General features: G+C 37.2%; 1 protein-coding gene across 1 annotated transcript in view; it reads right to left on the bottom strand.

Annotated features, from left to right (window-relative positions):
• Positions 1-3,026: 3,026 nt before the first annotated feature.
• The window catches only part of rasa2 (RAS p21 protein activator 2), a 49,480-nt gene continuing 38,108 nt past the window's right edge, over positions 3,027-14,398 (bottom strand). The window contains exons 15-24 of the mRNA XM_053501209.1: positions 13,781-13,887; positions 12,312-12,398; positions 11,946-12,023; positions 11,795-11,868; positions 11,594-11,700; positions 9,461-9,543; positions 8,579-8,727; positions 7,599-7,702; positions 5,603-5,780; positions 3,027-5,211 (exon numbers count right to left, since the gene is read on the bottom strand). Coding sequence (XP_053357184.1) covers positions 5,181-5,211; positions 5,603-5,780; positions 7,599-7,702; positions 8,579-8,727; positions 9,461-9,543; positions 11,594-11,700; positions 11,795-11,868; positions 11,946-12,023; positions 12,312-12,398; positions 13,781-13,887 — 998 coding nt within the window. The 3' untranslated portion in view covers positions 3,027-5,180. The remainder of the gene's footprint in view (positions 5,212-5,602; positions 5,781-7,598; positions 7,703-8,578; positions 8,728-9,460; positions 9,544-11,593; positions 11,701-11,794; positions 11,869-11,945; positions 12,024-12,311; positions 12,399-13,780; positions 13,888-14,398) is intronic.

Here is a 14,398-nt window from a genome sequence, read left to right on the forward strand (position 1 = left end):
GCGCGATTTGATCTTATGCTACGTCACTGTAAAAGGAGCATGTTACAGTGACACCATGCGACGGGAGGACAGAACTGCACCTGAAAATACAACCCCCCAAAAAATAAAAAAAAACTTGTTACGGGTCTGTGTGGTGTGTAAGGTCACAGAAAGAGGACATTCGTGGTACAGTTTATCATCATACATGATAGTATTTAGTCTGAGGTGTAAATGTGGGTGACTATTTTCAGTCTCTTGTGAATGATCTCTTCTTGTGAATGCAGATCTACTGTAGCTTGTGAGAAAAAGCTGCCTAGCATGCACACGTACCACTTAACGAACCTTTAACTTTGGACCATCTGTAAATTGTAAAAGAAATTCCAAAGACAGCCTTCATGATATACGGCACAGTGACTTAGAACAGATGCTTTGCACCTCTGGAGCCTTGATTAAATTCCAACCATAGGTCTGTGTGCATGGAGTTTGTATGTTCTCCCCGGTACCCACAGGTACCCTGGTTCCCTCTCTTAGTCCAGAGACATTTAGATTCAACTAATTGGCCTTCCCAGATTGCCCGTAGTGTTTGATGGTGGATGGACTGGCATCTCATGATATGCCTTCTTGTCTTTTGGGATAGGCTCCAGCTCCCCGCGACCCTGTATCCTGGATAAAGTGGTACAGAGAGTGAGTGAGTGAGCCTTCATGGTCATAATTAGAGTGTTTATAATGAACCAATGCCCAGACAAAAAATTGTAACAACAAATCTCACACTCAATGTTTCATCACCTTGCACTTCCAGGGCCTGGTTTTGATTCATGCCTGTATGCATTGAGTTTGCATGTTTCTCCGTGCTTGGTGGGTTTCCTTTGGGTACCTCGATTTCCTTTCACAGTCCAAAGATATGCAGGTTAGGCTACCTGGAATTTCTATAGTGTGTGAATGACAATTGGGGTTGAGCTGTCAAATCGACCCCTTAAGTAACTACCACAGAAACAACAGATATATCTCCAGGGTGGGGAGTACCCGCCACCTGATGTGCCAGATGACGCGTGGACGGACCAAAGTGTAAAAAAACAACAACCAAAAAACGTTTCATTGGACTGCCTTAAGCTTGGATCTTGTGCATTCCCTTTGACCTTGTGCAATGTCACAATGTTGAGTTTTATATAGATTTGCATTTTGGCTGCGATTTTGGATTTCATAAGAGTTGAATCACTTCATAAACTAAGAGACTTTAAAAATCATACCTTACTTTTCAGAAGAAGTGTACACAATTTGGGCCAGATAAATCTTGGCATTGTTGTTTTAAAATTTGGCCATGCCATCTGCAGAGAAGGAAAAAAAAATGCATTGATGTGATAACCCGGTCATTCGGTACAGAGTCTAGACCTGACCAACTAAAGCAACCCTAAATCATAGGGTCTAATCCAATCTAACACTGCCTCCAGATGTTTGTACAATGTCCACTATGCATAATGAGTGGATTGCTTCATGCTCTTACCTTCTTACCCCAGTGCAACCATCACTCTGGAATAGGGTCAGTCTGAGCACATCATATCATGTGACCTTTTTTCATTAATCCAAAATCCAATCTTTATGCTCCCTAGACAATTAAAGAAAATGCTCTGACAGCATTTCTTCTGCAAAGTTGACAGCTCATCACCTTATTCCAGGATTAATAATGAGGTGGACAATTCTCAACCTATTTCAGTAATTTCAGAATTCTCTTTAGTAGTTTTCTTTGCTTGCTTTGCCTCTTATGAAACACTCTAACATAGGATATGTCTGGTTATTTAAGAAGTGAGGAGCAACTCACAGCATTAGTTAGAGTTTTAATTGTTTTATCAAATTAAACATATTAATCACTGCAGTTACTATCCAATCATAAACTTTTATGTGTTTCTTTAGTTAAGTCCAAAACATAGTTTGTTAGTTTTTTTGGCCAGGCAGTGTATTTTGGCTACTTATTGGCACCATGGTGCTCTTGTATCCATGAACCTCCCACTGAACCGAAGTGTTTGCCAAGTTTAAACTGACATATTTTATAGACAGTTTTAGAGATATTGAGAAAATATAAGTTTCCAGTTAAACAGGCTAAGAAATATCAGAACTCAATAAAAATTGAAATAGTCTGAATAATAGATTTGATAATATTTAGTAGTGATTTCTGCAGCAATAATTAGATTGTAAAAAATAATGGACTCCTAGCTATGCTCCACAAAACCAGGATTTGGCAGACCCGGCTTTAAGATTCTCGAGCAAGACAATGATCCCAAACACACCGCCCGGTCAATGAAGGAGTGGCTTTGTAAGAAGCCTTTCAAAGTCCTGGAGTGGCCTAGCCAGTCTCCAGATCTCAACCCTATAGAAAATCTTTGGGGGGAGTTGAAAGTCCGTGTTGGCCAGCGACAGCCTCAAAACATCACTGCTCTAGGGGAGATCTGCATGAAGGAATGGGCCAAAATACCAGCCACAGTGTGTGAAAACCTTGTAAAGACTTACAGAAAATGTTTGACCTCTTTGCCAACAAAGAAGATATAAGTGTTGAGATGAAATTTTGTTATTGACCAAATACCGATTTTCCACCATAATTTGCAAATAAATTCATTAAAAATCCTACAATGTGATTTTCTGGATTTTTTTTTTTCTTATTTCGTCTCTCTTAGTTGAGGTATACCTAAGATAAAAATGACAGGCCTCACTTATCTTTTTTAGTGGGACAACTTGCACAATTGGTGGCTGACTAAATACTTTTTACTTTTATACTACTGTACAGCTACATGGCTTAAAACGTAAAAAAAATGTATTCTTGGTAAGAAGAAGAAAATGATATCCTTCTCTATTTTCAGCCCATTTTCTTTTGTCAACCAAATGAATGAAGATCACTGACGAGTCTGCATGTTTGCAACAGAGGAGACATTTCATATTCTAGTATCAAACAGGTTTGAACAGAGTCAAACAGAAAACTGACCTCAACAAATGTATTCTTACAAACAAAAAAAAAAAACACTAAAAAAATAGATAGGTCATAAGTCATCATTTGAAGATTGCCTGAGGAAGTTCATTTTACCACCTAGGTGCCAGAACAGAAAACAATCTCGATGCTGGAAAACTACACAGATCATAACCCAAGCTCAGGAGAAGCAAACCTGTTTATGTGTGTGCTTTTTCAATCGATTCACAGCTCCCACGTCGCCCTGCGTACAATTACCAACAAAAATCACTTGTTCACCTTTAGTACTTGCTTTACCCTGGTGAGGCTTAGGATGGATCATGCTCTTATCACACCGAGACTCATCATGGGATGACAATACAACATGGATTAAACACAAGGCAACTGCAAGGCACCTACAACACACCAACATATTCACACACCTTGGGAACTATAGCATAGCAAGTACTAAAATGTTTTTTAGCGGTGAAAGAAAACAAAAGCCAGAAAAAACTCGCATGGAAATGCGGAGAACATACAAAACACTGCAGACTTTAGCGCAACTTCAAACAAATGTTTATGCCAGTGTTTTTCAAAGTTTGCAGGTTGGCCATGAGAAACAATTAGCAGAAATTTAATAAAAAGTTTTTAGTTTATTATTTTAAAAGTTTGACATCAAATATTATAAAATATTTCAAATTAAATAATTAATTTTAATCTAATAATCAGAAAAAAAACACAAGGGATTGAAACTATGTGCCGATGCTCATTAATCTTAGTCTTATGTGTTGAACAGGTTTTGGTGCAATGCAAAAACAAATTTCAGATTTCAAATTGAGCTGTGGTCTTTTTTTGTGGCAACTCCGTCATAATAATGTAAAAAAAACAATGGAAAACAACATGAACCTGAGCACATTACAGATCCTTCATTTATTCAGAGGAATGTCAGAGAAGCTTAAATGTGCAGGGGTGAAGGGGGACAGCAGTAAAATAATAAAACTGATCAGAAGGGAACAATATTGACACCAGATGCAGGAGGCGGGGCTTGAAGACGTGGCACAGAAACACATGTCTAATGTGCATTTCCGTATTGTACCTACTGTAAGAAATGTTAGCTGATCGATTTAATCAGCGTACCAACAGATCCCTGTTTATCCAACTGCAATTTATAACAACCATTGAAAAAACAACAGAACAGAAAAATAAAAGGAAGAGATTAGTACAGGTCAGACCTTTGTGCTTCTGAGTGAATGTGCACTAAGATGCTAAACAAAAAAAATAAAAAATAAAAAAAGAATGAAAAAGAAAAGCCTGATCGGACACACACGTTAATCAAGAGATGATACAAAGGAATGTATTTACTCCATCAATCTATCTGTTTTCCTGAAATTCCTCCATCTATCTATCCATTCCACATTTCCTTCACATCTCTCCATTTTCCATGTAAGAAAATGACTTGTGCAAAATCACAGAGCAGGACTGATTACGTGTGTTCATCCCAAATAAAAAAAAACAAAAACTATTTTTTTTCCTTTTTTTGTTTGCCATGAGAAATATAGATTATCATTTAAAGGTGAGTATTCCAAAATAATGACATTTACACATTATCAAACTGACAAATTGTCTTTGGCATGAGAAACATATTGATTAAAAACTTTACAGAGACAAGCGTTATAATGACGCGATCATTTAACTGATCGATCAGGTGATGATACAGTGTATCAAATATACTCATCTGGATCATTCCAAATGTCTAAAGTGCCATTTTGTGTGTGTGTGTGTGTGTGTGTGTGTGTGTGTGGGTGGGTGTATTGCAAAAAAAATGAGTGTGTGCGCACATCCTCCCACGCGCTCCATGTACAAATATAAAAGACAGAATAGAAAAGTTGGGGAAATTCCCTTTGATGCACAACGACATCAGACATCGAAGGTCTACAAAACGCGAAAGAATTTTAAATGATTGTTTTCAAACTGGAGGTCAAGTTCGTCTGTTTAGCAGCCATATTCGTATTCTTGTGTCACTGGCGAAGTCTCGTCCGTCACAGCATTCTGATCGAGAGTGCGTGCTTATCTCAGTAGAAAAAGTCTAACGCACGTTTGTCAGAGGTGATTTAAGGCGCAGAGTGTGAGAGTTCCTAACTCTCTCCATCAGTATTTTTTCTTCATTGTGAGCCTGCAGCCGTCACTCTATTCCTTAGAGTCGAGTCTCAGAGTCAGACAATAGGCAGTGCCACTTGCTGGTGTAGAGGGATGAACCGCTCTCAGAATGTCAGGACCTCTTTCCTACAATCGGATTCTCACTAAAAAAACAAACAAACAAAAACAAACATTGATCATTCATTATGAGTTTCTTACAACAGCATTGTTTTAGAATTTAACGGTGTCAATGCAGCGCTGTTATCTTTTATACTACTATTTCTTCTTTGCAATTTTTCTGTCACAAGCCCTGTTTCGGCCCGATTGTGTGCATTGCTCCATTTTTCCACCCTGTTCCTTAACAGGTGACAAATACGGTTCCCCTGTGATTGAGCCACTAATGCTAAAACTAAGGACAGAACTATTTCAGGTTTTATTTATCATGGAGTAATATTATTGTCATAGGATATTGCAGGCCTGGTTTTTATTACCCTGTACTATGAAGCTGCTTGTGCAAGTATGTGTATATGTGTGTATATGTGTATTTGTATATACATTGTCCCTGGCTGGTCCGTGAGTTCAGTGGCATTGTGTTTGAGCTGCAAGTCCTCCAGCACATCTTTGATCTCCTTGATGGTGCGAAACGTCTCCTTCGGGTCCTGAATAGTGAAGGCAGAGTATTCCTCCTGCTCCTTCGGCTGGCCCAGGTACACCGACATACCGGCACAGGCATCTACAAATACACACACAGAGTGCAAACACACAGAGTCAGCTTCATCGCTGAATGTTTCTCTTCATTAAGTTCTATTTGTGTTTTCAGTAATTTGGTGCTACATTTAAATACACATCTCTGCATTTATAACAATTTCACATTAACAATCTACTTTAATGTTATTTGTTTTTCCAAGTTAGGAAGCAAAACTGCTGTTCCCAGGAAGCCTGAACTACTGGTGGTTCAGTTAATGCTTAATGCTTTGTGTAATTACAGATTAATTTAATTCATTTATTTCCTTTTCAGTAATCAATCATCTGCACAATAATAATTACAAACAATCTGGACAATCACAGAAACAATCATTTGGACAATTTGCACAAAACATTGCAGCTTTGCACACACACACACACACACACACACTGTGGACTTTCTTTTTTTTTTTTCATACTGCGGACCTTTCCATACACTCGCGTAATTTGCGCAGTACATGGACATATATATTTTAAGATTCTCATTTCATATTTTTTTCATATATTCTGCTTTTAATTCAATATTTGGTATATATATACCAAACATTTTATCTTATATATATATATATATATATATATATATATATTAGTGCTGTCAAAATTAGTGCGTTAACGCATGCGATTAATTTGAAATATTTAATGCATTAAAAAAAATTAACGCAATTAACGCGGTTGCAGTTTTTTTTATTTCCTGTTGTGGCCGACGTGTGTTCAACGTGCAAAGAAGTATGGATAAGACCAAGGAAGGACTTTTAGACGGAAAGTTTCAGTATAAAACTCTGCCGGATGGTTCTGTGGATAAAACAAAAGTAATCTGTACATTTTGCAAAGCCGAATTTAAATACCAGAGAAGTAATTCGTCTTTGACATATCACTTAAAAGCAAAACACCCCACCGAAACAATCTCTACAGGGCCTCACCAATGTAAATTGCATTGATTGTTTTGAAATTCAAATGACACAAATGGCACATACCTGTGTTTTTATTTCTGTAATAAATATGGCTTTCAAGCCAACAGTTAATTTGGAGAATATTGATGGTTTATTGCAGGTATGTTGTTTACATGAAAATCTGTGTTACAAGTTAAACAAAAATTCCATTAAACAATCATATTTGAATTTAAATAGTTTCATTGTCTTGAGTTTACATTAATTATTTACATTTACATATCCAAAAAGTTTCAGTCTTTTAATTGTGATTAATCGCGATTAATTGCAAAAAATTGTGCGATTAATTAGTTAATTTTTTTTAATCGATTGACAGCACTAATATATATATATATATATATATATATATATATATATCTTTTTTAGTGCCATTCAGTGGGGGACAGTAAAGGAAGAATTTCAGTGTACGGGGGGAACGTGTTTCTTTACTGTTATTATGACAATAAAAACTTGAAACTTAAAATTTAATGTCCTGCCACTTCTGAAAAAATACTTATATTTCACATTTATGAACTGGAAAAAGACTGACTTGGGCACACAGAACAGTAGCACCAATCATTCCACCAGAGTAGATGTCAATTGTGCAAGCAACCAACTCTCTTTCACCGAAGAAATCTCATAGTGATAATGAATTTATGACACTTTATGAGACCCATATAACTCTAGCCTTAACTTGAGTACACTCCAGTGAGGAAGCTCCTCTGCATTCTCAAATTCAATGTGAGGTTTTTATGACCATGCAAAAATCTGATTTTACATCTTCATATAAATATCGTACAGTAGCATATCAGACACCAATTAAAACACACTGTTGCACTGGCTCGTTTTCTCTCTTTACCAAAGATCAACATTACACTCACCCTCCATTTTCTGCAGACGGAGTAAATTGGCACTGAATAGCGAGAAAATTCTCTCAGTCTCTCGGTCGCAGTCAATCTCCAGCTGGATGTTCGCCAGTGTACTGCTATACACACACAAACACACAAACAAAGGTTAATGGATAGAGAAAAGAAGGAATGCTAAAGAGACATTAAAAAGGTTTGCTGTGCGTCTCTAGACAGGCTGTGTCCCAAACTGCCATAATACTGCATTACCCAATATGTTAGGACGTAATGCAAAAAAAAACATTGCAAATACAACCTCAAAACAACAAAATACTAACTTCATTTGGAGCATTTTATTCCGATTCCCACAACATTCGGCCACATGCATGCTCTCTTAAGTTTCTAACCTGGTTTAGAATTTGAACTGAGGTTGAGATGGACAGCACAGTTTCCCGTACACAGCGGTGGTCTAGTGTTAAGCAGGCAGGGATCTGAGTCCTAGTCCTGTATAGACCATCGGCGTGGTATTAAAATAGTTTTGAAGTCATTTTACAACATTATATTAGGGCACTTTGACTTCCAATTGTGATGTAGTCAACATTATTCCAACATTATTTCTCATCAAATGAGTAATTGACCGTTATTGTTTACAGTGTGGATAAGTGTAATTACGGGATATCTACAGAGAGTCCATTTAAATTATTTGACTTTTTTTAAACGGTGCAGCAAAACATATTTAAACTTGTTTCTATTAAAAATGTGTTTCTACAACAATTAGTTCTGACCGAGCAATTTGATTGGATAAGAGGCATTTTATGAGTGCTGATATACAGCATAACCGCACTGGGACAGGTAACATATGTATCGCTGCACTTCACAGGTTTTTTAATTTGGTTACTACTTGGTGTGTGGAACAAGGGATTTTACACTCTACATAGCTTGCTCGCTTTCTATTTTATGCTACTGTATAAACACTATGTGTGTGTGTGTGTGTGTTTGTGTGTGTGGACACATACTCCCTACTGCTGACAGCCGTCTGGAACACACCGAGTCTATCAGTGTTGCAGCGGATAAGCTGAGTCAGGACATCGATCCACTCGCTCGCCTCGACGCAGTTCCCTGCCTGAACATACAGGGGCTTCTCACTGAAGATCACCTGGAACATCTGAGGATGAGACAGGTACAAAGAGAGAGACCAGCAGACAGACAGATCATTAACACTTTTCCAGATAGTGATGTTAATGATTAATCATTAATTATATAACAAGTAACCTAACCTAAAACCTTGTTTTGCATAATAATGCTCCGTAGCTCACCTATCTATTAACCTATATATCACTTATCTGATAGATACTGGCAATGGTGCAAGATTTTTCCAGTAACAGGGCTACTTTTATTACTTCCTAGAAAATGTGTCCTGGGCAGGTAGTCAAAATTAGGCTAACCTTAATAAAGGAACGTACAGTAAGAGTTCTAGAGCTAGAGGTTTTTTTTTTTACAGCATGATCTGGCAACCTTGACAAGCAAGGAGCTTATCAGAAATATCATTAATGCGCAAGCAGAATTTTTTTTTTAGGCCGAATATAACGGCATACAGCTACAGCAAAAATGTATTTTCCACTATGATGATTAAACTTTGGTTAAACCATTTAAATCAATGGTTTGCACATTACCAATCCATAAGGACTCACAGAACTATGGTCTGTTACACCATTATTATTGTTTTTCTTTTTTTAAAGTTTTTATTCTGTTTGCCTAAAGTTCTTTTTTTCATGAATAGATTATTGATTGTTAATGGATTCACTATCAGTTAAAAAAATTGTGAGAAATTTGTAAAAAGAGGTCTAACAATCATATTTCAAAACTAAATTGGAGAGGAAGGCAGGAGTGTTGCTCACGTTTTTGCGGTTGAAGGTGCTTTCATCCAGCTTTTCTACTTTTGTGATGCTCTTCACAGGAATTACACACAGTGGCTCTTTCCCTGCACACACACGGGATAGAAAATAACACTGTTGGTACTGAAATGCAATATTATCTATCTATTGAGACAGAAAGCTGAATAAACATATAGACAATATCTAGACAGATAAATATATAAACACAGATTACAAAATTCTGGGCCAAAAACAAAGTTTAAAATAATAATTTTCATCTTCCTCGCCAAATTGGCTATCCTAAGACTATTGCTAAGTACAGGCTCTGCCACACTTCCCACAAAACGGGATGTTTTGGATGGAATTATCGTATTATTGTGGTATTACACAAGGTGATTCACTGGAAAGAGGCCCAGAATATTCTGTAATAACACTCGCTACGATGAAGCAGTCTGAACCAAAAATATGCTACATACTTTAATGTATGTGTGATCGATTGCATTACATGCGATGCTGGAAATGATCTCTGTTTTCTGACAGACACATTTCGATGCGATGCTCCATGTTCCTGAATGTACCAGAACCATTGACAGTATCTGACCCTTTTCTCAATATCACTTGCTTTAAGCTCCTGAATGACAGTGACACGATATGCATGACATTTTGCCCTCTTTGCAGCTCTCCGACATGTTAAATAAGACCTCCTTGTCTCCTCTGCGAGGCGTCTCTCAGAGATTTCGTAGGTGACTGCTGCAGACAAAGTGGCACGTCACTGATTGTGCCCTGCGACATTTTTGAGAGCCTCCAAAAGAGAAGAGATCAATTTTTTCCGAACCATTTTCTGCGTAACACACTTTAAGGGGATTTCAGAAAACACCAGATTTCTTCCTAAATTCACTCTGACATCACTTAAATGAATTGGTGACACAACAGGTTTGCACTATAAAGACACGCTGCTCATTAGTGTACATCACCATTCTGATGAGAAGTCGAGCGACTGAGTGAAGGGGTGCGGTGTTGATCGTCGCGATGGTTGTCCGGCACCTATAGGTCCGACTCAAAGCTCCACAGGAGCACATTGTACATTGTTTTATTCAGATTGCTTCGTCCTAGCGAGAGTTCTTGCAGAATATTTAAGGCCCTTAGAGAAACGCATCGGTAACACTAACTTATTTGCCGATAGGCTGATGCCAGCTGCCAATACCGATGTACAGCCAATAAACTAGTGTATCCTTAATAAATAAAGACAAAAAGCTAGATAAATCGAAATAAACATAGATTGCTGTATAAATAAATATGAAGATAGAATGCTAGTTAAATAGATATTAAGACAGAGAGCTAGATATGTATGTAGGTAGGAATGTAGACAAGAATGTTGTTGTTGTTGGTCTTTCGGCTGCTCCCGGCAAGGGGTCGCCACAGCGGAATACCCAGTCCGCACTACAACTTGGCACAGGCTTTACGCCGGACGCCCTTTCTGACGCAACCCTCCCATTTTATCCGGGCTTGGGACCGGCACTGCATTCAGTGGCTGGGGGTTTAAGCACTGGCTGGGAATTAAACTCGGGCCATCCGCATGGCAGACCTACCACTGAGCCACCAGTGCCCTCAATGTAGACAAGAATGAAAGCTCTTATTATTTTTAAATGTGTTTTATGTGATTTACCAAATAAAGGACAGAAGTATCTAACTTTCTTTACACTGTAGAGTCATTTGGCCCACAAAAACCGCAGCTTTTATTAAAAATCTAGATAATTCAATATAGACATGTCTTAGATTAACTACTCATTTCTGCCTCTAATTAAATAAGAATTATAATATGTTTATAATAAGTAATAAGTTTTTGGCAATGTAGAGCCTAGGAACATAGAGCCAGTATCACTTGTGTCTATATTATGAAAGCGTTATGGGGTTATGGATATATTGGAGAGTGAAATGCTCAATGAGAAGCACGCGAAATAGAATGTTAAAACGTCTAGACATTAAGAGGGAGGATTTAATTCCTGAAAGTGACAAAAAACTATTTCTCAGGCATAATAATTGAAGCTTGAACAGGTGGTGGTTTGGGATTTCCAAATGGTCGCACATCATCGACATAAACAGAAACCCATTTGTGAGTGTTGAGATCAGAGTAGAATATAATGTGTGTGTCATCACCTTTTTGTTTATGGTATGACAGCTCTCGATTGGTCACTCTCAACCAACGCCTCTTGAAGTTCTTCCTTATGAGATGCTTTTTACCTTGGGCTCGCTTGTGGACCTCTCTAAACACACAAACACACACACACAAAGTTTGTACATAATAAACACAGATATAAGCCTGCTTGCTTAGTCTGAGAGTGTACATAGTTTTTTTACCCCTCTTTCAGCACAACCAAATCTTCTGCTCCGCTGGTGCCTTTACACATGTTGGACGAGATGTCATCTAAAAACTGAAGATTGAGAGGACAAATGATTGAGACACACTCACACACCCATACTCAGAAGGTAAAATGGGGATTAGACTTACCTTTTTTACTTTCTCTATACATTTATCTTCCTGGAATAATTTGAAGAAATCACACATGTAGGTCTCTTTAAAGCTCGACTGCAGACGGAAATACACACCTCAGTGAGTGTAAGCCATGCAAAGATCAGTGTTTTACAAAATATCTACTCTCGACATCATCGACATAAACAGAAACCGGGAAAAAAAAATCTCCAAGCTTTTTCGAGAAATGTGGGAGAGGCAGTTTTTTCTACATGTATGTTGACATTGGAAAGTCTTTTTTTTTTACCTCTAAAAATTTCACCAATAATTTATACACATATGTTTTAGATGGACCTATGTGGATGTTGTTGTAGAGGACTGCGCAGTGTTTGTGCATGTATTTACCAGTTTGCTTTTAGACAGGCTGCTCCAGCTGCCCAAAGTCTGGATAGTTTTGGAGATGAGTGTGAGAGTTCTGGAAACTTCTGGATCCTTAAAGAGATAAAAATAACATGTTAACCCTCAGGCTTCTTCATGAGAAGAAAAACTGCCTTTTAAAATAGAAGCAAATGCAGCAAAAACGTATGTCACAATAAGTGTAGGGACAAGTGTTGCGATTCTGTTTTTTCTCAAGTCCTAACCAATTGTACTATAAATGTCAGAACAGAACTCGGAAAAATTACATGTACATGCTTTTCATTTAATGTTTAAAGATCTACTGAGCCCCTATAGGGACACGAAGGAAATAATAAAAAGAAAGAATAAAAAATATATGTAAAAGAAAAATAGACCTTTTATTGCAAAAGACCAAGTCTAACCGCAACTTAACTTTAAAAAGCTTTTCCATTGTCCCCCTCCTCATTTTTTAACTATTTCTAAGTCTTCACCATGGATCCATGTCCACACCACATGGAAGTCAATAGACAAGTGGTTCAAATCTGATTTGCGAAACCCAGATTCACTGTGTTCAGACTACATGAAAGAAATCCGATAAAAAACTGATTCCAATCTGAAAAAGCGAAAAATTACATTTGGGCTGAACAAGGCCTTAGCTTCTAAGCATCATTAGAAAGGAAGATTATCTAGAAAGACTAAACACTTGAAGAGATTAGCCAGGAAGTTAAATCTTAGTTCACAACTGTGTCTTCCAGCAGGACAATAGTTCTAGTCATTCCTGTAAAGTTGTAACAAAAGAGTTTAAAGGCCACAAAGTTAAAATATTGGAGTGGCCTTCAAGTCAAGTCAAGTCAAGTCGCTTTTATTGTCTTGACACAAGAAGTGTTGTGAGAACCTTTTGATTCCATTTAAACAATTAACACTTCATTCAACTGAATTTAAGCAATTAAGAAAAGACAGTTTCCAAAGTTTGGACACACCTTCTAATTCCATGGGCTTTCCTGCTTTTCCTTTAACAAGGCTGAAGGCTTTGAAAACATGCAATCATCTGCTTTGAACCGTTTATATTGATATGTCTCTGCTAATTATGTTTCTGAGGCTGAGGTAACTCTAAAGGAACTTCTCTCAGCAGAGGTAAGTTGTGGTCTTGGTTTCCTGAGATGATTTGCATGAGTTTCATCATGGTGCCTGATGGGTGTTTCAAGTGCACTTGACAATACTGTTCTAGTAAGAACTATTTCACAACAGCTGCCTGTCTCGTCTTAAAAGACATATAGATTAAAATAGAAAATCATTGTTACTTAATTAGCTAAAACCATATGTGATATTTCACAGTTTTTAAAAAATTTTTTTATTGTTCTAGAATATATAAAATAAAAACCCAACTTATGTCTAAACCTTTGACTGGTACACTGTATATTAAAATGAAAACCTGAAGACATTTCACACTGCTCAGCCTAGTCTAGTGTGTTACTCACTGGGTGGTGAGGCCGGAGCTGGAAGGTGTGTGGTGAGAGCACAGCAACAGCAAAAAACCTCAGAAACACAAAACTGCTCACAGCAGAATACTGAACATGAGGATCACCTGCAAAGATAAAAGAAGGAGGAGTGAAACTGTGAGTAAGAGATACAAGTATATCAAAATATATTACATTTTATAGCTTTCCTGTCCAATTGCCAGCAAGGCAATAGTGTTGCATTAGGAAAATATTTATGTCCACAAAAAATACTTTAAATGGAAACGAAGAAATGGAAATAAATCTGATTATTTTAATAAAGTAAAGTCATTAAAATAAGTGAATTGTGATATTATTTGTAGAGGGTGGAAATAAACTAATTGCTTTGTATCAGGATTCTTTCGTGTGGAAATTCATGTCATCAGCACAATAAAAAAAATAAACTTTATATTATACTGTTTATATTTTTCCATCTGAGGTGAATAAAAAGTTGCTGTCCCAGTGTGGTAAAAGCAAATTATGTAACAAGTTTAATTTGAATTGTAATAAAATCTGAAAAAAAAAAAAAAATGGATCTTTCTAAAATTGTGATACAAAATCGCAATACAAATAAAATCCGTACCCAAGTATCGTGATCAT

Source organism: Clarias gariepinus, chromosome 7, assembly GCF_024256425.1.
Source record: "Clarias gariepinus isolate MV-2021 ecotype Netherlands chromosome 7, CGAR_prim_01v2, whole genome shotgun sequence".
In the NCBI taxonomy this organism is placed as follows: domain Eukaryota; kingdom Metazoa; phylum Chordata; class Actinopteri; order Siluriformes; family Clariidae; genus Clarias; species Clarias gariepinus.